This window comes from Seriola dumerili, unplaced genomic scaffold, assembly GCF_002260705.1.
Source record: "Seriola dumerili isolate Sdu_G_001 unplaced genomic scaffold, Sdu_1.0 BDQW01000109.1, whole genome shotgun sequence".
NCBI classification, from domain to species: domain Eukaryota; kingdom Metazoa; phylum Chordata; class Actinopteri; order Carangiformes; family Carangidae; genus Seriola; species Seriola dumerili.
The window spans coordinates 1986663-2011629 of record NW_019174364.1 but is presented as its reverse complement, the minus strand read 5'-3'; the positions used below and the strand labels follow the sequence as shown (position 1 = coordinate 2011629).

Below are 24967 nucleotides of genomic sequence, written 5' to 3'. Positions count from 1 at the left end.
GCCTCTATTACCTGGCTGCATTTCTACATTTTTATTCACATCTCTTGTCTCCACAGGTCCTTGTTCCAACAGTTTATCTATGGACTGGCTTATCATAGTTGGTTCGTCACAGGTGGGTGCAACAGGATATTAAATTACTGGACGTTCAGTGTTTTGCATGTTTTTGTTGTCAGTTACACTTTTCCGTATCGTCAAGCTTTGCAGTCATTTGACAAAAAGCCTTTGTGTTCTAAAATAGTCAGTTTTGGTGAGATTTATTTTAACAAGTGTGAAATAATTTGAATGTAATTCTGAAACAGTGCACAAACTGTGAATGTAAACTATGTAAAGAAATGGTGAAGTAGTGGGTTACAGCTTTTTTTCAGGCTAAGTATAGACATACATAATTGTACATCATTTGTAGAATGAGATGTTATATAAATCAATTTTGAGATTACTCACATTCTCTGGTGATGCTGCAGATGAGGTGGATGCAGATGGAATCGATTCCAAAGAGCGGAGTTGTGTAATGATCCAGACCCAGTTCTACTTAAGTAATCTCAGCAGCTCCTACTACATACTGCAAGACTGTGGCAACTGCTCCAGGTCTGTACGCATGTAAAAACGCACACACACACAAACACACACACACACACACATACACACACACACCATAAAGAACTGTGCTGTGACAGAAACAGTTAGAAAGACAGATCTTTCCATTGGAGCTAATAAACTCTGCTGATGATTAAACCATATCAGCTTTAATGGAACGGTCATATCATTGGCTAAATGAGCCTCATAAGACTGTCTCATGAATCTCACTGATCCATTAGTAAATGAGTCTATGATGTAAGCAAGCAGAGGTGGGGGGGGCTATTGTTGACAGAGTTGTGTCTCTCTGCAGGCTGATTCATGCCAAGAGGATAAACAACACCAACTTACTGTTTGTGGTGGCAGAGAAGATGCCATGCAACACCTGCGAGATAGAGAAGCTGTCCCAGGAGGAGGAGGAGTGTATCCTTTTTCACATTGTTCACCAGCTGGCAGAGAAGAAGACACACTCTCTAATCGCTAGATTTTATCTCCTTATTACCATACCTGCGGAAACACAGACGTTTCACATTCATTTCAAGGTTATTTTTATCACGATGGTGTGAATTATGACCAGTCATTTACATCTGTAGGCCTGCATGAGGGAATCAGTGTGTGGGCGAATGATGAGATGCTGCAGAAAAGAAAAAGAATAAAAAAAAGAAAATCCAAAAAGGATTTAAAATTTTTTTCTTAAGTGAGTCAATCTCCAGTCAAGGAGGAAAATCCATGTGAAGAAATGACTGTGGCACGTTATCGAAAAGGACCGTCTACCTGCTTTGACATGAACATCGCCGTAAGACTTTCAGACACGACATCAATAAGCACAAATAAGAACAAACAGCAATGTCATTATGTAAATGCAAACAGGCAGTTTTATGGATTTTCAGGAGAATCTTATTGAGAGGACATGATCTTATAGTCTTATAGTGTCATTGTTTTATGTCTCCTGTGCAAATTAATGATTCTGAGCAAGCTGGTTAGGTCAGGGAAATACACTTTTTTGCTTTCTTGTTGAGAGTTAAATGCCTGTTTTAGATCTAGATGTTTTTGTGCCAATTAAACAAACAAGATACAGTGTGTTAATTAGTGAGCTTTATTTGAGAATTTTTAATACCTTTGTGCAGAGCAGGGTTAACTGTTTCTCCCTGTTTCCAGTCCGTCTGCGAAGCTAAGCTAACCGGTTGATGGCACTAGCTTCATATGCACACACATGAGAGTGGTGTATTATCAATCTTGTCTTTTAACTATTGGCAAGAAAGTGAATGGGTGTATTTCCCAAAATGCCAAACTATTCTTTGAATAATCTAAAACTTGCATTTAAACTAAAACTTGTTTGAGGGAGTGTGTCCAGCTTCCTATTGGCAGTTTTTTTGCATTTCTAGCATGACGACAGAAACAGAATGAAACAAAATATTTAATAGGCTAAATGGTTGTTAGTCACACACATTAGTCAGATGATAGAAGTAACCAAGCATAAGGAATAAATATCAGACTGTTTTCCACAGTATTTAAAATTACAGCTGCATTTTTTCCTCTGCAGGAGAACACGTCGGACTGTGGGCGAGGTCACTCTTTCCGTCCGTCTCTCTACACTTTACTGCTCATCCAGCTGCTTCTGCTTTATCCGGCTGTCAGCCCCCACATTCACTCCCTACTACATTAATTACATTTTCCTCCACTTATTCTCCTTTTAGCCCTCCCAAGCTTCTTCCCCGTCCTGAAACCCTCTGCCGCTGCCTCCCCACCTCTGTGCCCCCCCCCCCCCCCCCCCGATATAGTCATAGGTTATAATGGGACTTCCTATCACAGCAAGTCGGAAGCCCTGAGTGCCGCGCTACCCAGCTTGCTTCAGTTTGTGTCGCTTAGTGACAACTGCTGGACATTTGTGTCCTCAGCCAATTAACCTTCATCTGCAGGAGGAGTAGGTGGTGCTGGACCACCTGGATCATCAGAGACAACGTCTGAAAAGAAAACAAAGGGCCCCCCCCCCACTCCACAACCACCTCACCGCGTCCACCATCCAGAGAAGGGAGGGGGGACAAAAAGGGACACGTCAATGTCCTCGACACGGATCTCCCGCCTCACACACAGACTGGAGAGTTGAGGGTATCTTGTCCAGCTTCGCCTCTGTCTGTCGGACAGACGGTGGGACTTCTCCTCCTCCTTCTCTCCTCCATCTCAGAGTCTCACCGCTCTGTCACTCCACTCTCTCCTAACGGGCTGAGCACCGTTCAGCCGCAAATAGCCACCATAAAAGAAAAACAACAACAAAAATAAGAACTGTCAAGTATACAAAATGTCAAGTATAAACTGCTGAAGTGATGAGTATTCCAAACATACAGTATATTTAGGTCTCAATTTGAAAAGGAAGTCGTTAGGTGTTCACCTAAAACGACGTGAATTCATTTATGCACTATATCTACTTGCCAAAATGAGATAGACTTTCATGTTGACTTATTTTTTATAGCCAAAACACAAGAAGAAGTGGCTCCTGATTTAGATTTAGGATAAACCATGAGAGGAGGTGCGGAGACGGCCGGAAACTGAAGGCTGATTCATTTTGTGCAGCTCCTAATTACCGATGAATGCTTTTAAACGACGTCCACTGGAGATTATTGTAATTACATGATGGTAATGTAATGTTTTTCCTTATATTGACTATTTAAAGCTAGTGCTATCTGTCGTCCACTAGTGACAGCTGTGAAATATGAATCAGCGTTGAGTTACTGCAGATTTGTTCAGGAGCGCTGTTGATGTTGTGTAGTATTCTCCTTTACGATCAATCGACCACTCTGACCTCTGGTTTAGACTGATGTTAAAAAAAAGAAGTCCCTGCACTCTCTGATAGGAAAGCTCACCTCTGCCAATCCTCATGAGGCTTCTCCACTAACCTCGACGAACACTCCTCATCACGATTTGTATATGTGCTCAACTCCTGTTCACACACTCAAACACACCAAGATCTCTGCCTCATGACTCTCTCATAGTAATTCCAGGTGAGTTTTTCTTCTTTTTGGGCAAATCTTTTTTTTTTTTTTTTTTTTCTGTTGGGGGCTTATTTTACCTTTTGACTGATGCTGTTCAAACTTCAAAACCATTCGCTGCTGGGGGATAGGGGCTTATCAACATTTCCAACAAAAGTGCAGAAGAGGCCACTAAATATGGTGATCACGTACAGTAGTACTCTGGTTGTAATCCGTCACAGTTCGTCATTTGATCATTACGATGTGTGAAAAGTCATTTAGACTCCCATGTTTAGGAGCCGCTCTGTTTCATAGTGCCTTGACGCACTTTGTTTTGGAATGCATCGGCTGTATAAGAGTAGAGCTACTGTATAGTACCTTTATAAAGCAGCCATCTTTGAGGCTTTGGAGCCCGTGAGACTGAATCTGTTGGCTATAGATATAGCTTTACACAGAGCCGTCACACCGACCGGCTCTAGCTTAATGTATTTGCCCTCTCGGCTGTGGTTGCTGTGCCCCTTCAGAGCCACCTGACTGCCATCATATGGAGTTACTATACTGTTCCTTTACAAAGCCATGTATAGATCTATGATACACTATCAGTATACAGCGACTTAACTTTTAGGGCCACCTGACTGCTATAGTTCTGCCTGAATCGTATGTGTTTGTGTATGGATGTATGTGTTTTAGTTTGCGTTAAAAACCCCCTCATAGGGAATGTCTTTTAAACAGAGTGTGTGAGGGATGACAGTTGTGGTAGCATAGCTGTTTTTCCTGTTCCTGTGTTGCAAAGGACAAAATCCAGTGTTGTTGTAGAGGAAAAAAAAAAGGGATTTTACTGAAACAAAAAGAATCCGTCTTTAACCATCAGTCGGCTTCAAAAATCAATCTACGGGAGCAGAGGTGTCCAAAAGAATGTGTAGTTCATCAGTGTTTTCTTTTACAAATGCAACATAGTTAACAAAGCCTCTATAAATGCCTTAGTGTTACGCAGTACAGAGCTCTGATACGTCCCCCTCCCCTTTCATGTACACTCTTTCTCACGCACACACACACACGCACACACACACATACACATACACACAAATAGATCCTCCAAAATATTCACTCCCTTGGGTTTTCTTGGTGTTCTGCAGTAAGTATAGTGAGCTCTAGTTTTGTATTTTTACGTCTTGGAATGATTCAATATCGATTGATGCCTGTTCGATTAAATGCTTGAAGCGGGTGGGAGTTTTTAAACTTTCAAAAGCCTCCGACCTTCGATGTTCACAACCCACCCAACCCTCACTGTATCGCTCAGGTGGGAAGATTCACACAATGATTTGAACCTTAACTTAACACACTCTGTACAGTTGTTGGTACTCTTTGATGTGACAAACATGCTGGCACAGTAACTGCAGCGCGGCTCAGAAGAAATCCGACACGGTAAAATAAAAGACAAAAGAATTGAAATTTAAGATTTGTATTTGCAATTTGCTCCTTATCAGAGTTGGGTAGGGGCCGGATCATCTGATGGCGGGTGCAGTTGTACTTTTCTGGCATTCGTTTGTCTGTCCTGTGCCATTAATTCTGTCTGTATTTCCCTATTTCCACTGTCTGTAAATGAACGCTACACGTGCCTGTGGAAATGTACGCCCTGCAACTTCCTCTCTTTTCCCGGCTCTGTATGCTTACAGTCTCACACATATACGTAAATATGTAGGCCTACAGTTTGTGCACCTGCACCAAAACATTATGCACAACGCGCACACACATATTTAAGCAAACATGTAATGACACTTCTTCATGCCCAGCTGGGAGATGTCAAGCACCAGGCAGAAGTAAACTGAGGACGTCACTTCCCAGGTGTTTTTTTTTTTTTGTGAGAGGGCGGGATGTCAGAGGCAAGCTCAGGGAGTGGGTCTCCACAGAGCAGCACGGGCCTGTCAATCAGAAGGTCATGGAGGAATCATGTAGTGACGTCTGTGTGTGCATCCCCACGGAAAATGTCTTCTAAAGGGGCACACGTATGATTTCTGTGGTTTGACAAATTTACTTTTGCCAAAAAAAACAAAGAAAAAAAAAAAAAGAAAAAACAGAAAATTGGACCAGCTTGGGGATGAGAGGGAGGGGTCAGCTTTAAGACACGCCCCTAGAAAACAAGTAAGGGAGGGTTTTCATGAAGCCCCCTCCCGACCCTCGCTGCATCTGTGTTGGTGCGTCTCTGTGGGAAAGACACGTGTGTATGTGATTCTGTAGTCTGTAGTCTGGTGCTATGTGACCATGTTTGACAAGTGTGTGAAAAAATAACAACATTTAGAGGAAAAAAAAAAGTAAAATCAGTCGAATTTTAAGTGAAGTCAAAAAAAATATAGGAATACAGCACTGTTGATAAGTTTGAGATCTGAAGTCAAAATGTTTTTTTTTTGTTTTGTTTTTTTTTCATTAGTTTTTGTTTCTTTTATTTCTTGTACGTATGTGAGTGTGAATGTTTGTGTGTGTGTGGAAGATTTCGCTCCTTCTTTTCTGGGCACTGGTCCATGTCGCTCCATTCTTTTGTACAGATGAAGCTAAAAAAAAAAAAAAAAAAGAAGAGGGCAAAATTTGTAAAATATTGTGTCTGTGACTCCTTGTAAAATATTTTCAAATTGTTTATTACAGAGAATCAGTTATTAAATAATGTTCATATTTTTCACTTCAGTTCAGTGTGTGGTGTTTGGTTTCTCAGCGAGACACAGCTGGAGATTCATTGAATTTGCTGGGTTAAATTGAAAATATAAAATCTATAAAAGAATAAATTGTAACTGTATCAGTTGTAATACACAATATACATTTTCATGGTGCAGTGTTAAGGGAAAAGTTCAACATTTTGGGAAATGTACTATTTCTTCTTCTTGTAGAGAGTTAGATGAGTGTCTCTGTTTTACATTGGATTAAGTGCCATGCTATTTCTTGACTGGGACCTGTTTCCCAATAACATATCTTCCAAAATGTTGAACTTTTCCTTAAATAGCCTGAGCCTCGTCTGCTCCTAATCATTTAAAAAAAGACTTGATTTACAGTTTGATTACTGACACTATTAAAAAGTCAAATCAGGTCATGCAGGAGGATGTTTGTGGTCTACATTTGTCATGAATGAACAACATGTTTATGTGTGTGGCTCCACTGAGTCTGTGTGTGTTTGTGTGAATCTCTCCTCCACTACACAGTGAAGAGATTCACAGCGTGGTAAGGAAGTCTGTGAGAGCTTTGTGCCAAGTGTCCGGGTCGTCCAGGTAACAGGGGTGACCTGCTCCTTTCATCACCACCACGCTGTGATTGGCCAGATTGCTCAGGTTGCGCAGCGACACCTCTCCGAGCTGAGCGTCCTGGTCACCATAAACGATCAGCGATGGGACCTGGAGGAGACATTAGACACAAGTAAAAAATTATTCAAACATGTTGCTAAAGGGATTTTGAAGATGTCCAACATTTTACCTCAAGTTTTAAAAAAACTCAAATAAGTTTGGTGAGAAAATAAGAGACAAGCTTTTTATTTTTATTAGATGTGCCTAATTTATGTGTCTAGATGTCAATATGAACAAAAGTAGAGTAAATAAAAGAGAGTGAGAACAGAGTGTGGTGAGGCAGCTTTTATCATTAGTATTTAGGTTCTCTACTTGTAAGACACTACCACATTATAAATGTACTCCATTACAAATTAAAAGTTGTACTCCAGACTCCAGTCCAGATGTGGCCATAGAAGCTGCAGGTTCTGGCCGTGCAGAAAGGCCAATTAAAACATGTAATGTGAGTTAACACAATGTACAAGATTAATAATAAAAATGCTTCAATATGACTCAAGTCCCAAAAACGCTGAATTCAACAATTTCCATGATTCAGCTCAACAGCGTCTTTTCGATAACAGTGTGTAAAAATAGTTTTTCTGTTATGAAAAAGTCGTCTCCAAACCAAGATAAACCTGGTAACTTCACTTTGACATCACCGAGGTTGTTTTAAAAAGCTCCTCCAAAGCCACAGAGGACGTTATACAGATGAGTAATTCTCCCTGTGACCAGTCAAACTGACTTTCATCCGTCAAATCAGTGGACTGCACCTTTAAAAACTTGTTGTTTAAAAGTGTTACTGGCAAAATGCACTTAAAGTATAAAAGGTATGAAAAAGAATAGGCCTGGTCAGAGTTAGAGTAAAATACTGCATTATAATTACTGTTGTGTTTCTATGTATGTCGACTTCTTTCAGCTTTAAATACAGTTAAAACAGGACAGCCACTTTTTTTGTGTTTTTTTTATGTAAAACCTCAATCATCAAAGTATCCAGTAACTATAGCTGTCAAACAAATGTTATATTAGAAGTATCAAAGAAAATAAAATGGAAATATTTAAGTAAAGTAAAAGTACCTTAATATTATACTCAAATACAGTACTTACATTCCAGCACTGATTTTATTCTGTTTCATTTGCTGTGTGTATTTAATCATGTTACTATCACAATTCCACTCTGATATTATGACACTGCTTTTGTTCTACAGTATATTATATATTTTCCCCAAATCACAGAGCGTCATCTGCTCCTTCAGTAAGAGCTTCATGTGTTTTCTTCAGACATGTTTGCTTGTTTCTGGAGGTGAACTACTTCTCTGTAACGCACACATCCCCTTCATGGATTATGCACCTTCACTTGGTTTGCTATCTAAGAAATTTAATTTTGGAATGGTTTGGAGTTGGATGAAAGCCAGTGCCGTCTGTGAAAGTACAAAGTCACATGATATCTACTCCTGTCATGGTAGCATGTAAAAATCCACAGCCTCTTTTAGAAAGGGGACAGGGAAATGCTGGAAATTGAAGTTGACATTCACAGTTGCTCAAGTTATCCTTTAAAGAGCAAATGAAGAGCACACATAATGTAAAAAAAATAAAAAATAAAAAAAGTTTTCCACAAAAGGAAACTAGAAAAAGAATATAAACCAGAGGCATATCCTCATGCACAGACTCTACCTTTACACTCTGGTACTGCTCTGCTGTGAATTTGTCGGTGCAGATGGGAGCTACAGGGACGTAGGCTCGTATGAGAGCCTGGTGCTGGAGGAGGAAGGGGAGGGAGTACATCCCACTGAGGGACGGGCTGATCACCACCACGGGGCTCAGGTTCAGGTGCTCACACACTTCCTTCAGGAAACCTGCAGGGGCCAGTTCTCCCACCGGTGCCGGGGCCTCAGCTGACTTAGACCGTCCAAGTCCTGTGGACAGACAGGGAGAGGGATGGGGTTAAGGGGAGGCTTGAGAGAGGAAGCAGAGGGCAGCAGGTGGGGAACAAGAGCAAAAGCATGTCCAGATTAACCTGTTTAGTGGCCTTGGGACACAATTTTGCTGTTTGAGAACTACATATCAATCGGTTTTCACACCAGAACCTTTAGAGCAGAGGTTGTCAAACTGGGAGGTGTGGGAGAGTTGGTAGGAAGATGATACTGTGTGAGGTGAAAAGGCTGTGAAACAAAGGGATGCTATGGTTTGGCCTGCTCACCAACACGGTACACAGTTACGGTCAGCAGTAGTGGCTGCGACACACAGCCCACGGAGGCAGCTGTGGTACTTAAAAACCCTTAGCACCCAATAGTTTGAGAATTATCAAATTAAGTTTTCTTAAGTCATCCATTGATAGTTGTCTGTGCATCCATCTGTACACTGCTGGTGTTAGAACTAGTGATGCAAATGCCCTTACATACGTATATGCAAGTGATTAAAGTTCCAGCGACCAGACACAGTGAACCTGGGACTTTTAGGACCCCTGGAGGTCTGGGAATCCAGGGCAGTTGCCCACTCTGCCCAGTTGTTCATCCAGACTTGTGTGAAGTAGTGAAGAAGGCCGAGTTTGTTCCCTTCAGACTCACCTGGCAGGTCGATGGCGACTGCACGGCAGCCAGCTCTGGCCAGAGTCTCCAGAGTGCCAATGTTGACCCAGTTTTCTGATGAGAAACGGATGCCGTGAAGGAGCAGAACTGACATGTTCACTTCCCCTGAGGCGGGTTCACTTTGTCTGTAGAACAGCGGTGCTTTGCAGCTCTCCACCTGCACACTCCCTTCTGTCATCTTAACAGCTGACATCTTGAACAAAAAAAAACCCACTGGATTCTCAGATCAGACTGCACATTTACATACAAAATCATAATCCGATCAAGCGCGTTTACAGTGTATTGCCATAAATCACAAATTTGTCTGAATCTAAACAACATAAGATCTTCTCCTTAAACCTGCGACTCAGATGAAACCTTTTATGGAAAAAAAGCAACCTCATGAAGATCAAAAGAGGAAGGATCCCTCTGTAAGGACAGAGTAGTGGCAGTCCTACACTTTAGTTGATTAGTTGATCAACAGAAAATGAATTGGCAACTTTTTATTAGTAACTTTTCAAGCAAAATTACTAAATAATCTGTTTACAGCTTATCAAATGAGAGGATTTTTGCTTTTCTCATTGTTATATCATTGTAAAATGAATATATTAGTTATGGTAACAGTAACAGGGCAAGCATTTTAAAGACATGACCCTGAGATCTGCAAAATTGTAACAGGCAACTGTCACTATTGTAGCGTACACAATTAATTGCAAAATTTAAATTGATAAGATGGATAGATAGATAGATATACAGATAGATACTTTATTTATCTCCCAGGGGAAATTCATGTCTCCAGTAACTCATTGGTAATAATAATAACAATAATATTTAAATTAGTCCACTTCCTTTGGCTGAGGTTGTTATATATGATAATAGTTTGTTGCAAACATAAAATAAAATACATAGCAAGTTTAACAAGTTTAAGTTTCAGTTAAAATGTATAAAAACAAGTCCTTTGTGAATGGGCAAATAAAACATAAACATTTTTTGTATCATTATTATTAGTAGTATAACTAGTATTATTATTGTTATTATTGGTTTACTGTGCACTCTGGCTTTAAATCGTGACAAATGTACATGTTATATACAGGCTATTTAAATTTTGTATTAAGAATTCTCTTTTACTTAAGTGTTACTTTTCACACTAGCCTTTTTGCCCGCTGCGTTTTAGCTTGTACATCAGAGAGATTATTCATCCGTGAATCTTCTTCATGTGGTGTAGTGCTGGCTGAACAGCATGTGGTTGTTCTGTACATCAGGGGAAAAAAAGAAACAATAAGTAGAAGCCAACTAAGTAAATAAATAACAGGTATCAGATGGCAGCTGCTCACATCAACACACCAGCCAAGTCTATTCCCTTCACTTCTGTAAAATGTGCAGGTCTAAGAGAGCCCTGGTAAATGAAGCCTCAGTGGTAAACACAGCCGATTTAATCCACACCTCTCTGGCACAGTCTCAACTGAACACGGTCAATTGCTCCACAAAGACGCGTGTTGCACCGTTTTGCATCATGTTCCTGTTCATTTGTCCGCTCTGTGTTTCAACAACCGTCTTTTAATGTGTCGTGTGAGTTCACAGAGAATGCCTGTCTGCCTCCTGTCCAGAGTTGGAGTGAAGCTGGCAGGTTACACACTCTGATCAAAGTCCACATTAGATCATTTTATTTGTGATATCGAGCTCGCTCTCTGTGCTCCCGCTCTTCATCACAAACACCATGAGAAAAAAAATCCTCCTCTTCTTACCTGATGCTTTGCAGAAACGAGCCGATGATTAACCCACAAACTAGATCTGTTTGTAGTCCAGACCCAACTGTAGTTTCACTTTATTTCCCGGAAAACGGGAGAAACCCCCCCCCGGAAAACCTCTGGAAATTATTCTACTGACGTCTAGCGTTTGTTTGGAGAACTGCTTTTATTCTGGCAGCAAATTCAAATCCAACCAGACGTCTGTGTTTCATGCAGGATATTTGGTTTAAACGTCAGGTACATTGTACACGGATTGGAGTATCACAGGAAGAAAAAAATAGTTTGCATGGACGAGGGCCGATGTGCCACTGTTCATTAATGATTGATACATGTATTGATCGGCTGTGTTTTGGGGATTAGGGCCTCTGTTTGAGTAAGAGCGCAGTGTTCGCGTGTGGGTGGTTGTGTTTTAGGCAGGATTTTTTTTGCTTTCTGCGTGGATTGCCAAACTCCTTCTGAACATCTGGGGATTTTTCTCTTCTATCAGGGTGATCTACAGAAGAAAAAAAAAACCCAAATCGCCGCAGGATCCCAGTCTGTGGCCACACTATTATCCAGTATTATAAAAGAGTCTCTATCTACCACAGACCACAAACAATGAAACTGCTTCTGTCCTGTATTCTCCTGACAGTCGGACTGGTCACTGGTAAGAAAGTTTTATGATCCCTGTTTTTAATTTTAAATGACTCAAAGTCATATTTGTTATGAGGATAATGACGTTTTGATTTGAATGTGTTTTGGCAGCAGATTTTGACTCTTCTAAGATTATGTCTTAAACTACAAAAATTAAGAAATCCCCAAAATACAACCAATAAATTATTTTCAGTTCAGTTTTGTGAGTACAAGGAATTCAATTTAGTTCTGTGTAAATACATGCTGGTGATTGTTGTAGTTGTAGTGGCAGCAGCAGTAATATTAGTGGTGGTTGATTGTTTCAGTAACCAGATATGTTGCTCTTAAAAGCTTTTTCTGGTCTCAGCTGTTGGTCTCTTGGTCCAAAGGTTGTATGTGTGCAGGCTCATGCCCAAATGATGTAGTTGGTACGAGTTCAGTTAGCACCTGCACTCCAGGATAAATTTACAGGCTTGAAAGACAGCCTGTAGAAACCGCGGTTCTGGTTCTGTGTGTGTGTATAAACAGGGTACCGCAGTCGTCTGAATGACTTCCAGCGCTCTGAGGGCAGAGAACTGGTTCCTACCTCCTGGAACTCAGCACGAGTGTTGCTGTTACAGGACCTGAACCTGGAGGAGTGTGCCTTACGCTGCGCACAGTCACTGGACTGCAGGTATCCACATTAAACCCATTTAATAGAGCAGGTTGTGATCATCACTAGGCACCTTTTTCCCCAATGAGGCCATAAATAAAACAGCCTTATTATTTGTTATTTATGCCTCCATAACTACACAAATAAAAACAACTTTTTGGTTGCCAGGTTGTGAGCTCATATTTAAGAGATGTTATGTAATATATTTTATTTGAGGCTCAGTTGGACTTTAGAGCGTCAGGGCCAGACCCATTCACTAATGTGACTAAACGTTCACCCTTGACCTTGGAAGCATCAGTTGGCAAAACAATCCCAGCTCGATGGCTGTTAGTAGCTGTTCAGGGGTTTTCAGTCATATCACATGATCTTCATCAGCAGATAGAGTTTGCTCAGTTTTCATCAAAATGCTTTTTTTAAACTAAACATTTATCTGAGCATCTTAAGGAGTTATCATTTGTGTTGTTTCAAAGTTAATTGTCATGGAGTGAAAACTGGGCAAGCTTCCTCTGCTGAGGAAGATCATGTGATATGGTCAAAAGCTCTAGAAAAACTTTTAAGGGACCTTGTGGTGAGACTGTTTTGCCAACTATTCATTGATGACATGCTGTACTTTGCAAGTGTAAGTGTTCACGTCTTGTCATAAAGTGGAAAACCATTAATTTAGGGTTGTAGGTTGTTTTAAAAAATATTGTTAATATCATTAATAATCCCTCATTGCACAGGAAAACTGTGTTTGCACGCATTCTGTGTTGTTCTATTTAACCACCAACTACTATTGACTTAAAATCTGTGTAAATGCATTGACTCTGACACTAAAGAAATCTTCAGAAGCCGGTAACTAACACGAAAGTTTAGTTTGAAAAATAAACAGTGAAAAGAAAAAAAACATTTTTGCTATCCTCTTGTTCAAAACCTTTCTCACTCCACAGACCTAATTAATTCCACCTCCAACTATGAGCTGTCAACCATGACATGATTGATAATAATGGAAATGTTATAACTATTTCAATTTTAATTTCAGCAACAACAGTTAATTACTCACAACACAGTCCTGTGGAATCACAATATATATTAGCACACAGCCTTTCTTATTATGGCTCTTACAAGTGCAGTAGATCATCAGTTGAAACAGGAAGTCGCTCTCTAAATTGTGATGGAGATCCGGACATTCGCAGATCTCAGCTATTAATTAATATAAATTAATGTTATTATTACTGGTAGAACTTAGGTTGTAATAAGGATGACAGGTCACCAACCTGAAATCTGTGTCAGAAAATAAAGCTATTAATGATAACCCATAAATGTCTTCTATTTTTAAGTGTGTAGCCATTAATGTATAGACTTTTGACATAAAAATATCCCTCACCACCAGAGCGTTCAACTATGAGACACGTCCGACTGTCACCTGTAAGCATCTGCCCTGGGTGGGTGATGGCAGCAACGCAGAGGTGAAGAGAAATGTAAACTGTGACCTTTACGAGAAGAAGGGTGAGATTCACATGCGCTCACATTGTGTGACGGTACAGTGATCAGTTTGATGTGTCGGTACTGGAGTTGTTTAATCGTCTGTTTTCATTGTGAAGTCTATGTCAGAAAGTGCATCGTGGGGAAAGGGGAAGACTACCGAGGGAAGGTTTTCACCACTAACAGCGGCCTCACCTGCCAACAGTGGTGGTCCAAGTTTCCTCATGATCACAGGTGAGAGTCATCCTCTGAGGAGTCAGTAAGTCTTTCATACAGTGCAGTCCGAGGGTTTTAGGACATTGTTTCACTACATTGACTTTGAAATAAAACACAAGGATAGATTGGCGTTTCATCTTCACATGTGTTTAAAGGTGTTCACATCCATACTGGGTGAACAGTAAACGTCTCAAAACAGTGCAGAGACCGTGTGGTCGTCTGGCACGAACAACAAGTATACTTGGGTGTCGTCTGCATAGCAGATGGAGCGCCCAGTGAGACAGTATTCAAACCTTACAACAGAGCCTTTTCAGTGGCGTGACGGCTCTTAAAACACAACTAATTTGGTTAAAGGAGGTCATCCTGTATCCTGTAACCTTTCGATAGACTCAGGTAAAAATGGAAGTAGAGAAACCGGCTGATAGTTCTCCACTTGAGCAAGGTCAAGTGTGAACTTTTTGAGCAGAGGAGTTTCCTGAGCCTGTTTGAATGCGGTTGAAAATGTTCCCGGAGCCACTTAAGCCTTCATCACGTGTTATTGCTGGTATAATGGTGGAATATATTGGTTGGCGGAGGTTTGTGGGAATGGGGTCCAGTGCACATGTAGTAGGACGACTACCAGTCCGAAGTTTTCACACATCATTCTCAGTGAGAGGGGTGAATGAGAGAAAAGATGCATCCTTTACCGGAATGGACCTGTGGCAGGACTCCTACACTTTTTGGAGCCTCGCACTCAGTTAGCAGCTACCACTCGTTGGTATAAATTGACCTCTAATGAGGAAAATGTGCTAATAGGAGGCAGAGCGGAGGTGAACACAAAGGAAAAGTGGGTGGGAGAGTGGGTGGGAAGTCGCAGAGGTTGCAGCAGTATGAAACCAGAGGTGGTGGAATTGATGGCAGTTCCGGGAGGCTTTCAGTGGAGCAGATGAAATAGTGCAGAGGTGTAACAGATTTAAGTTTGTTAATTTGTCCAGTTACTTCCTGTCTGAGTGCTACATTGTTGATCTGAAGTAGTTTTAAACACCCACTTCAACCTTCAACAGTCAGAGTCAAGTGTGCTTAAGTACAGAGCCAACACATCTGAAATGTGTCCTAATAACCTTCTGACTCCACTATATAACTATAAGACTCACTGGAAAACTCTCGGTCTGTCTCAGGTGGACTCCCACAGCTGCTAATGGCCTGGAGTTGAACTACTGCAGGAATCCAGATGGGGATCGAATAGGTCCCTGGTGCTACACCACGGATCCTGAGCGACGCTATGAAAGCTGCAACATTCCCCAGTGCAAAGATGGTACATGTGTTCATAACCATGCATTAAGCACGTGTGATGGGTCATACTTCATTTATGAGTCCTGAAATTTCTAGGAGGTTTTCTATGTAATTTGCCACTAATTATGAGGAAAATCTAGACAATATTCAGAGAAAGTACAGACACAGTTTTAAAGAAAGAATTAGGAATATAAATTAGTATTTACTTGAGTGTAGTTTAGAAGCAGTTGTAGATTTCCAGATGAATTTCCTTGAAAGAACCCCTTCAGTTTTAATGAGTTGGTTAAACACAAATAAATAGTCATTTATTTGTTGAGTATGCTTACTAGTTATATACACATTTTTAAAAAATATTTTTGCATGTTCAGTTGACTTAATGTGCACTGACTAAAAGATGGTTACTTTAGTAAAAGAAGGTTGTAATTAACACGTGTACCAATTAAACACAGTCTCCATTTTCCCTGTAATTAGCAACAAATTACACAGTCTTCTCCAGGAACCTTCCTAAGAAATTCTAATTACATCAATTCCCTCAAAGGAGATTACTTGGAAATGATGGGACCTGTAAAATGAAGTGTTTCTGTATGTGCGATCTTTTCTTTACATCTTCTCACATTTCACACCTCTGACTTTGACACTTTGTTTGTGGTTTCGTTTGCAGAGGTATGTATCACATGTAATGGAGAGGACTACAGAGGGCAGGTCGACCACACGGTGAGTGGCAGGGAGTGTCAGAGATGGGACCAGCAGTACCCGCACCAGCACATCTACCAGCCTGAAAAGTACTTGTGCATTCATTCCCACATTATCTGTCATGCACCTGTTTAGCCAAGTGAAACTGAAACTGAACTTACCAACATGTAAATGTCACACGCGACTTTCTACTGATGCAGTCCTGTTAGTGCTTTGTTTTGTGATAGAGGACATCAACAAACGGCTCACATGTATTTTTCAGGTATCCCGATAAGAGTTTAGATGACAACTACTGCCGTAACCCTGACGCCTCTCCGGTGCCCTGGTGTTACACAACAGACCCTGAGGTGGAGAGAGAGAATTGCGAGATCAGCAAGTGCAGTAAGATGGTGCTTTTGTTACAGTGGCACTATTAGAAATGCTCATAATAAGATTAGAGCTGGAAAGATTGGGTAATCGCTTCAGTTATTTTAAGCAAAAGTGTTTGTGACATTTTGCTGCTTTTCTTAATCTTCTATGATAGTAAATTGAATATCTTTGGGTTTTGGGCAGGGTGTTGGACAAAATAAAACATCTCACTATTTTATCACAGTTTATAGATCAACCGATTAATTGTCAGATGACTCAATGATCATGTCCTGTGTAACAGCAAAGGTTCGTTGGATTCAACCAGCTTGTTAGTTTCCTGTTTTGTTTTTTGTCATTAGTTCGAGAGGTGGGCCAAATTGAGTCGATTTCTGCAGCATTAAGGAGACATAGTGGAATTAGGGAGTCTCATTTAGTCAGTATAATTAAATTTAGGAAAATCACCTTTTTGTTGTTTGTGCAAATTACCTCCCAAATTGTGAGACATTTCAGAATTGGGTTACACTTTATTTGGATAGTCCGGCTACGGAGAGTTTACAGATTGTTGTAACATTTCACTATTGAGCCTTTTTTCTTTCTGATGCTCAACTAATGTTCAACAATGTATATGCAAATATTCACCCAACAGTTAGTAAACCATTTAATGGTTAGGGTTAGTGATGTTACAAATACTGTTACTGTAAACAAAAAAGATCCTGTTGGATTTAAGAGTAAATGTGGTGAAAGAAGCAGATGTTTGTCAGTAATTGAAGCCCTGCATTGTCTCACAGGATGTTATGTTAATGTTAATGTTTTTCTTTATTTAATTTCTGTTTATAGGCTACATTTTATTTGAAAATGTTTATGTTTCCATTTAGTTTTTACTGTGACCATGTTTTCATTTAATTAGTTTTCAGTTGTAGTAGGAGTAGTAATACTACACTTATTTCACAAATATACATAAAAACTCTATTTAAAGCTATGATAGAAGCAAATAAGTAATTTGTACAATTATATATAAATTAAAAAATCTATAGCCTACTGGGGCTACTATGTTGGATATTTAAGAAATGACACAGCAAACAGACTCAAATGCTGAACTTTTAACTTCAGAATGTAAATAAATAAATAATCCAAACAGGGCATCAGTGTTTTATCCAAAATTTCGACAAGAGTTGTGCAAGATGAGACTGGCAACACTGGTATTTCCACTGAGAGCAGAGATCACTGTAGCCTGAAAGTCTATAAGATAGCACCATCCTGTGGTGTAGCCAGAAACAAAAATCACTGCTCCAAATAAATTCTCTTTATCATAACAAGCAACAAAAATATATAAAGAAAATACTACATATGTTCTTTTGTATTTACAGTATGTGTGTAAAATGGTCTGGAACAGTCAAACTAAAATCACTGACCTACAGGACCACAATTAAATCCTCACTTTAATCTTTTCAATGTCACATTGTATACCATACATATTTATAGGATGAATACATTTTACTCTATACAGCAGAGTATGAATTATTCTCACACAATCAAGGACTTATGAAAAGAAAATTGTTTAATTTTATTTGTTAAATAGTTCCACATGAACATATTCAGTCTGACAGCATGGCTACTCTGTAGTTTATAGACCCAGTCTTTCTGTGTTATCATATTGGAAACACTGGAATATTCCTGCTGAAAAAAGCTGGGCTGAAAAAAATACCTCACCCAAAAACAAGATTTTTTTCAATTGAATATTGCAACATAAATTGAATATCCACAAAATCTCCTCTTCTCGTTAATTGGTGAAGAGTCCTGCCCAGTGGGCCCACATCTAATAACCATCATCCTCTGTTTCATCCAAAGAAGATCTGTAACACAAATTTTTATTTCCTCTTCAATTTGCTCCTTCTGCCCAGCTGAGGTTCGCATTGAGAAGCGCTCCAGCTTCACCACCAACTGTTTCCGCAGCCGTGGGGAGGATTACCGTGGTAAAGTCAACGAGACAACATCGGGTATCCCCTGCCAGCGGTGGGACGCCCAGTATCCACATGAGCATCCCTTCTACCCAAACACATATGAATGCAAGTAAGCATACCCAGATACAGCATGATGGAGGAAGGGGAAGAAGTTGAGTGTGGCTTAAAGGTAAAAGTACTTTGGGGTCACTTCCTTCACTCGTCGCCTGTTGGTTCGAAAGTGTTCTGTTTGCCTCACACATGAATATTAATGTCAAGATGTCATTGCAGGGAATTTTCTTGCGATCTTATTTCTCTGCTGACAGTTGACAGTCGATGATAGATTGTCAGCAACTGCACATTAAAAAGCGGGTTGCTCTCTGAGTGGCAATATGGATGTGAAATGAATATTAACCTTATTTGTGACGCAGTGATCATTCATCATGACAAAATCAATTATGAGCTTTTCGGTCATCCATTTTTAGTAGAAGTTACAAGAAGCATTGGTGTAATCTTCATGTATCTAAATTAGGGGGGCGAGGTCAATATTGTATGTTTGTGTAGCAGGTCATTTAATGCATCGCTGATGAGCCAGTGGATGTTGTTTAAGCTGATTGCATGTTGCACCTCATCCAGGGGTTTGGAGGAGAACTACTGTCGTAATCCAGATGGGTCGGAGGCTCCCTGGTGCTTCACATCTGTGCCAGAGATGAGGACTGCTCTCTGCCTACAGATCAAACGCTGTGCAGACGACATAGAAGCAGAGGGTACAGCTCCTTGTTTCAGATTTGAGAAAAAAAAGAAGAATAAAAGATAAATTCAGGCAATGTTGTAATGGCACTAAGACGGTACAAATACTCACATGAGGATATACTGGGCTGCTGTAAACAGGATTCTGGAAATGTAGAGGTCATGGATGCAAGTCACCTCTAATGCAAACCCCCAACCCAAGGCATTTTTTGACTCATGGACTCCATTTTAATTTATTCAGTGAGCTATTAATGTACAGTCTACATTTTCTTCTTCTTGCCGAGAGTTAGATGCCCAGCCAGCAGCTGTTTGTCTTAGTTTAGCTGGTAGGAGGTTGTTTTTATTGTTCAGACAGAGCCAAGCTACCTGTTTCCTCTTGTTTCCAGTCTTTATACTGAGCTAATCCAACAGGCTGCTGGTTGTAGCCTTATATTTAAGTCAAGTCAAGTCAAGTCAAATCAATTTTTATTTGTATAGCGCCAGTTCACAACAGAAGTTATCTCAAAGCACTTTCCAAACAGAGCAGGTCTAGACCCTCTCTTTATAATATTATTTACAGAGACCCAACATTTCCCACCAAGAGCAAGCGCTAGGCGACAGCGGCAAGGAAAAACTTCCTTTTAAGAAGCAGAAACCTCGAGTAGAACCGGACTCAGGGTGAACAGCTATCTGCCTCAACTAATGAATGAGAGAGTGGTATCTATCTTCTCATCTAACTCCCGCCAGAAAGCAAATATTTCCTTAAATCAAACTATAATAAACATTGCTGTAAGTGCAACAGAGTTAAAGCTATTTCCACCTGTAATGCCATTATGAGGCTGTAGAATTAAACTGGCCATGTAGTGTCCTCAGTTGTAGCTACGATGCTGATCACTACGATCACTGAATTCCATCATTCATCAAGGTCACTGTCATGATAGCTTTGTCTTTTTTTCAGATTGCTACCATGAAAATGGAAGAAACTACAGAGGAATGGTCCGCAAAACCCGTAAGGGGATCACCTGCCAGAAATGGAACGTTAATACACCTCACCGCACCAAGTACGCTGACCATTAAAGTCTTTCAAAGACAGATGATTTGATGAAACAGTCTGCGGGCCTTTGGGGGAGATTTACGACACAAGCTAAAGAACAGCTCTGCTCGCTTCCTCTATATTGAAGCTGTGTCCATTAGCGGTAGTACATACTAACTCTAAGCAGTGTGCTGCATGTTCACACTAGAAAAGTGACAAAACAAAGAATACTGAAAACAGTCAGTACACATGCAAAAAAATATTTGTAGTGTGCTATTCTCCAATAGTGCACTATTCTCGCACAATGCAATGCTTAAAGGAAAGGGAGGAGCTGCTCACAACTGGAAAAGTTACATTTTTGGAAAAACATTTTTCTATTTCTTTGTTAAGTTAAACTTAGAGATGATTTAATTGATTGAAATATAATGAGGTATACCAGTTAGATATGTTGACTTCTTTTATAGGCTACTAACTATAAAAATAGTTCTATAAAGATTAGATACAGTACATACCGTACACAGTTAGTCTGTTGTATGAAATTTGAAATTGAGCTGCTTCATGGTCCAGGAGGCAACATCCAATCGAAGAAAAATTGAAAAAGAAAAATCATAATTCCTCGCTCCACAAACTTGTGACATTTATGAGATGCTTATAGCTTTAACAAAAACAATCTGTGTGATATTCCAGGATAAACCCAAGGACCCATCCTGAGGCCAATCTGACACAGAACTACTGTCGTAACCCAGATGGGGACCAGCATGGACCCTGGTGCTACACCACTGACCCCAAAACTGAGTTCGACTACTGTGCCATCAAACAGTGTGGTACCGATACAGAACTCTGCCATCTTTGACTATCTGATGATGTTTAACTTAGTTTCATGCACTGTGTTGTGCAAAATTCATCCAGAGCTTCTGTTTTCTGACAGGCAATTTAACGATTCATCTGTTTCTTGATGTTTTCAAACAGCTGGAGAGAAAGTGTCCCTGACTGAATCAGTAGGTTAGTTTCTGAATGAATATGAAGTAAGATTTCCAAGCTGACAACATGTGTCCTTGTGTATTTTCACGATAATATTTCATCTTTCTTCTACATGCTTTTTTGCGAACACAGAGCCAGCTGATTTTAGTGAGTGCGGGAAGAGAGAGGACCGTGCCCAGAGCACGAGGCTGCGTATCGTGAATGGGATTCCTGGAAACTCGCCGTGGACAGTGAGCCTCAGGGACAGGTGAGTCTGAGACCCAACTATGTTTGGTCATGAACAGGTTAAATACGCTCTGCTGTGCTGTGTGTGACCTCTGACCCCTGTGTGCAGGAAAGGAAACCATTTCTGTGGAGGATCCCTGGTTAACCCCAGATGGGTGATCAGCACCAAGCAGTGTTTCTCCTCTTGGTAAACTTTATTTATTTGAAGGTCTTTGGAGCACAACCCATCAGCAGGGCGCATCAGCAGAGTCATTTAAATTCATGAGCTGCCTGTTGCAAGCAGCCAAAATCCACCAGCGTTCAGGCAGAATAAGCAGAAAAACATTCCCAAAACATTAGCCTGCATGCTGAGGTGCAAAACAAGATTTATCATGAAAATGTAAGTAAAGTAGTTCACATTTTTTATTTATTCACCACCAACAAAATGATAAAAACTATCTCACACTAGGAACTAAAAGTCAGGATATCTCAGTCTCTTCTGCTTTGATTTGAACCATATTTAGCCATGCTAGCAGCATTACTCTAAGGGAGCTAATGTTGATCCAACCCATTGGTCCATATTGAATTATCAACAACTATTGGTTGGACTCACATGAAACTTAGCGCAGATATCCATGGCGTCTAGACAGGGAATCCTAATGGGTTTTGTAAATTCCCTGACTTTTTCTCTAATGCCACCATGAGGTTTTTACTGGATGGATTACCAGGAAATTTGATACACACATTCATGCATCCCTCACATTCATTTGGTGATCACCTAATATTAGCTCCACTGGAATCATCAGTTCAAATTTAAATTTTTTCCAATATGTTGGCTTATGACCAAATACATAATGACATTCCCATCATCTTCAGCTGTACCATGTGTTAAGCACTAGTTTACACATGTTAGCAGACTAACATGCTAACCTACAATGGATGAACATAGTATTTATATTTCCATGTTACTTGTCTGCATGTATTCACAGCTACGTGGACCTGCCCGGGTACTCGGCCATGATGGGGACACTGTTTCGTGATCCACAAGAAGGAGAGCCCGGTGTACAAACCATCCCTCTCACCAAGATCGTCTGCGGGCCCTCAGAGTCTCAGTTGGTCATGCTACAACTGGAATAGTGTGTACTGTCAAAATGTCCTCAGCTCACACACACACACACACACACACACACACACACGCTCAGACATACCAGTAATCTCCTTCTTCTTTCTTTAGCCCTGCCCAGTTTAATGAGCGTGTCTCTCAGATCTGCCTCCCTCCTGAGCGCTACATTGTAGCTGAGAGGACGACCTGTGAGATCGCAGGATGGGGTGAGACGAGAGGCAAGTATAATCCTTTAGAAATGATAACTTGACACTGAATTCACTACATGCTGCGCTTCATGCAACTACAATATGCTTCTTTTGCAGTGATTAATAATAGATTCCTTGGGACAAGCATCTTGTTCATGCCCTTGAAGTAATGTTGCATCAAAAAGAGAAAGCTATTCAGATCGTTGAGCAACAGATGGCGTTGCTATTTCCAGAACCATTCAACATCTGTCCACCTTACTTTTCTTTTCCTCCATCTCTCTAAACACATTAGCTGCTAACTCGTTTCTCCTCCTTTATGTTTTTCAAGGGACTGGAGATGAGACTGTCCTTAACGTGGCCCACATACCAGTTCTTAGTAACAAGGAATGCAACAAATACTTCAGAGGTCGTGTTCGTGAGAATGAGATGTGCACAAGCTCTTTCCAGGGTGGAGTAGGTGCCTGTGAGGTAGGTGTCCATGCAAACGTGCCCGGCGTCAAAGCTTTGCTGTCAGTTTTTGAGTGAAATATTAGTAGTTATCATTTGGAGCTGCAGCAGAATTTCTGCAATTACTATTTTCTTTTTGAGATTTTGCCTTAAGTAGATTGGTTACAGTATGCAGACATGACACACCAGGCCAAACCAGAGATATTGTTGTTAATATGGTATACATCTTAACCACTAGGTCACCAGGATGCCCCAATACTGATTTTCTTTGGCAACTGCTACAAGGTGCAATGGCATTAAAGGAATAGTTCAACATTTTCTTTCTTCCAGAGAGTTAGATGACATACCACTGTCATACCTGAGTTTTAAATATGAACTTACATCCTGCAGCTGTTTAGCTTAGCTTATAGCACAAAGACTGGAAACAGAGGGAAACACTGCAGGTAACGAACTCCGCCTACTAGAATCTATAAAGCTCAATATATTACGTTATACGTATAAAGAACAAAATTTGCTTTTTCCAGTCTTTGTGGTGAACTAAGCTAGCTGGCTGCTGGCTCTAGCTTCATATTTACATTCAATCCATGCAAAAACGAAACGGAAGTTTAAATATGGCAGTTTGTGGTGTAAAGGGGCTTATGTGCCTTTCAGCTTTAGATGCGCTGTTAGGTGGGTTGTGTTATCGTTGGGCAGAGGCAGGCCAAGTGTTGAAGCGAATATGCGTTCTAAACTATTCCTTTAATGGCCAAGAAGAAAGTGCTGAGAGAGTGCTAAAAAAGTTCAAATACTGATAGTGAGGAAAATCTTTTGATGATGAAAATCACTTTAAGCAAAGACCATATAGCTATTTATATGTTCCTATAAATCAAACACATTCACCATTTGGATAATGGAGGTGGACTGGACAAGATGTGACTGCAAGATGTTTCCAACCTCAGCAGTGACAGTCAGTCATAACAGAGACAAATAATGACTCTAGAGTGTTGTTCCTGTGTGTCTGCAGAGAGACTATGGCGGCCCTTTGGCGTGTCAGAACAGGGAATGCTGGGTACTTGAGGGTGTGATCATCCCCATGAGGCGCTGTGGACACGCGGGACAGCCCAACATCTTCATCCGCGTCTCTGTCTATGTGGACTGGATCAAGAAGGTCATGGAGATGGCTTAAAGACGGGTACCGCCATCCAACAAGGGACTGATCAAATCCACTTTTAAACTCCTTTGGAGCAGTTATTCAGTTGACCATTTACATTTTTGTTCTTCTCAGATATTTCTTTTACAATTAAAAATATAAATAATACACCAAATGTATAATCACAGTTTATTATATCGGATTTTATTATTATGAGTTTTAACATGGTTGTTTCATTGAAAGATGTAGAAAACATTGCAGGTAGATACGCTTCTTCATGGAGAAATAGTTAAGAAGTTAATTTTTACATCCATGTACATTCAGTTGATTCTTTTAGGTGTATTAGTAGAGCCATTTTAAATTCATGAAGGGCCTGTTGCACAAGACAGAATAGGAAAAAAAACATTTACATTCCCAAAACACAATCATGTGCGCTAAGGTGCCAAACAAAAAAAGAGCCATGCAGACATGATTTAGCATAAAAATGTATGTAAAGTTGTTCAAATTTAACTTTACTTTCGGCACCCCTGTTTAGTATTTATAAGCAGTATACAAACATTAAATAAATTGTTTTTTAACACACTATGATGTCGTTGCAAGCACTTTTAAGCATTTCTTTTACATATTTACTTTTCAAAAGACATATTTTCTATTATTACAACTGTGTTTTACTATATTGTCTTTCATTACTGGTTTATACACCAGCCTCAACTTATGGGAGCCCACAGCAGGAGTTATAGTTGTTGACTCACAATTACATTATAGCGTGTAGTCAACAAT

The 24967-nt window shown here is 40.2% G+C and overlaps 3 protein-coding genes across 9 annotated transcripts in view; 2 read left to right on the top strand and 1 right to left on the bottom strand.

Annotated features, from left to right (window-relative positions):
- Nucleotides 1–2244, top strand: part of cacna2d2 (calcium voltage-gated channel auxiliary subunit alpha2delta 2) — a 136853-nt gene extending 134609 nt beyond the window's left edge. Inside the window, exons 34-38 of the mRNA XM_022746733.1 lie at nt 57–112; nt 462–585; nt 887–996; nt 1287–1369; nt 2117–2244. Of these exons, the coding sequence (XP_022602454.1) occupies nt 57–112; nt 462–585; nt 887–996; nt 1287–1369; nt 2117–2239 (496 nt within the window). The 3' untranslated portion in view covers nt 2240–2244. The remainder of the gene's footprint in view (nt 1–56; nt 113–461; nt 586–886; nt 997–1286; nt 1370–2116) is intronic.
- Nucleotides 2245–6156: 3912 nt separating this feature from the next.
- On the bottom strand, nt 6157–11292 carry abhd14b (abhydrolase domain containing 14B). 7 transcript variants are annotated; one of them, XM_022746796.1, is made up of 5 exons: nt 11154–11292; nt 10560–10659; nt 9409–9622; nt 8516–8757; nt 6157–6916 (listed from the first exon to the last, which is right to left on the bottom strand). In XM_022746796.1, the coding sequence occupies exons 2-5, from the start codon at nt 10605–10607 to the stop codon at nt 6737–6739; spliced, it is 684 nt and encodes a 227-aa protein (XP_022602517.1). In that variant the 5' UTR covers nt 10608–10659; nt 11154–11292; the 3' UTR covers nt 6157–6736. The 7 variants fall into 7 exon arrangements, with proteins under 7 accessions (XP_022602517.1, XP_022602518.1, XP_022602516.1 ...); XM_022746797.1 differs by lacking the exon at nt 11154–11292 and adding an exon at nt 10852–11014 and having other exon boundaries at nt 9409–9623; nt 10561–10659; XM_022746795.1 differs by lacking the exon at nt 11154–11292 and adding an exon at nt 10743–10845 and having other exon boundaries at nt 9409–9623; nt 10561–10659.
- Nucleotides 11293–11548: 256 nt separating this feature from the next.
- LOC111222897 (hepatocyte growth factor-like protein) lies at nt 11549–24772 on the top strand. The gene is made up of 18 exons (XM_022746794.1): nt 11549–11802; nt 12297–12441; nt 13793–13908; nt 14004–14118; nt 15258–15394; nt 16034–16154; nt 16328–16446; nt 18315–18483; nt 18990–19120; nt 20041–20143; nt 20803–20939; nt 21085–21117; nt 21229–21343; nt 21431–21508; nt 22290–22436; nt 22535–22641; nt 22940–23079; nt 24062–24772. The coding sequence occupies exons 1-18, from the start codon at nt 11754–11756 to the stop codon at nt 24221–24223; spliced, it is 2124 nt and encodes a 707-aa protein (XP_022602515.1). The 5' UTR covers nt 11549–11753; the 3' UTR covers nt 24224–24772.
- The last annotated feature ends 195 nt before the right edge of the window (nt 24773–24967 follow it).

Excerpts from the sequence above, each read along its gene's own strand:
- LOC111222897 (XM_022746794.1), top strand. The coding sequence starts at position 11,754 with ATGAAACTGCTTCTGTCCTGTATTCTCCTGACAGTCGGACTGGTCACT. Across the intron at positions 20,144-20,802 it reads AATACACCTCACCGCACCAA|GATAAACCCAAGGACCCATC; the intron begins GTACGCTGACCA and ends GTGATATTCCAG. Across the intron at positions 22,437-22,534 it reads GTCATGCTACAACTGGAATA|CCCTGCCCAGTTTAATGAGC; the intron begins GTGTGTACTGTC and ends TTCTTTCTTTAG.
- abhd14b (XM_022746796.1), bottom strand. The coding sequence starts at position 10,607 with ATGAATAATCTCTCTGATGTACAAGCTAAAACGCAGCGGGCAAAAAGG. Across the intron at positions 8,758-9,408 it reads AGTCGCCATCGACCTGCCAG|GACTTGGACGGTCTAAGTCA; the intron begins GTGAGTCTGAAG and ends GTCTGTCCACAG. Across the intron at positions 6,917-8,515 it reads AGCAGTACCAGAGTGTAAAG|GTCCCATCGCTGATCGTTTA; the intron begins GTAGAGTCTGTG and ends TGTCTCCTCCAG.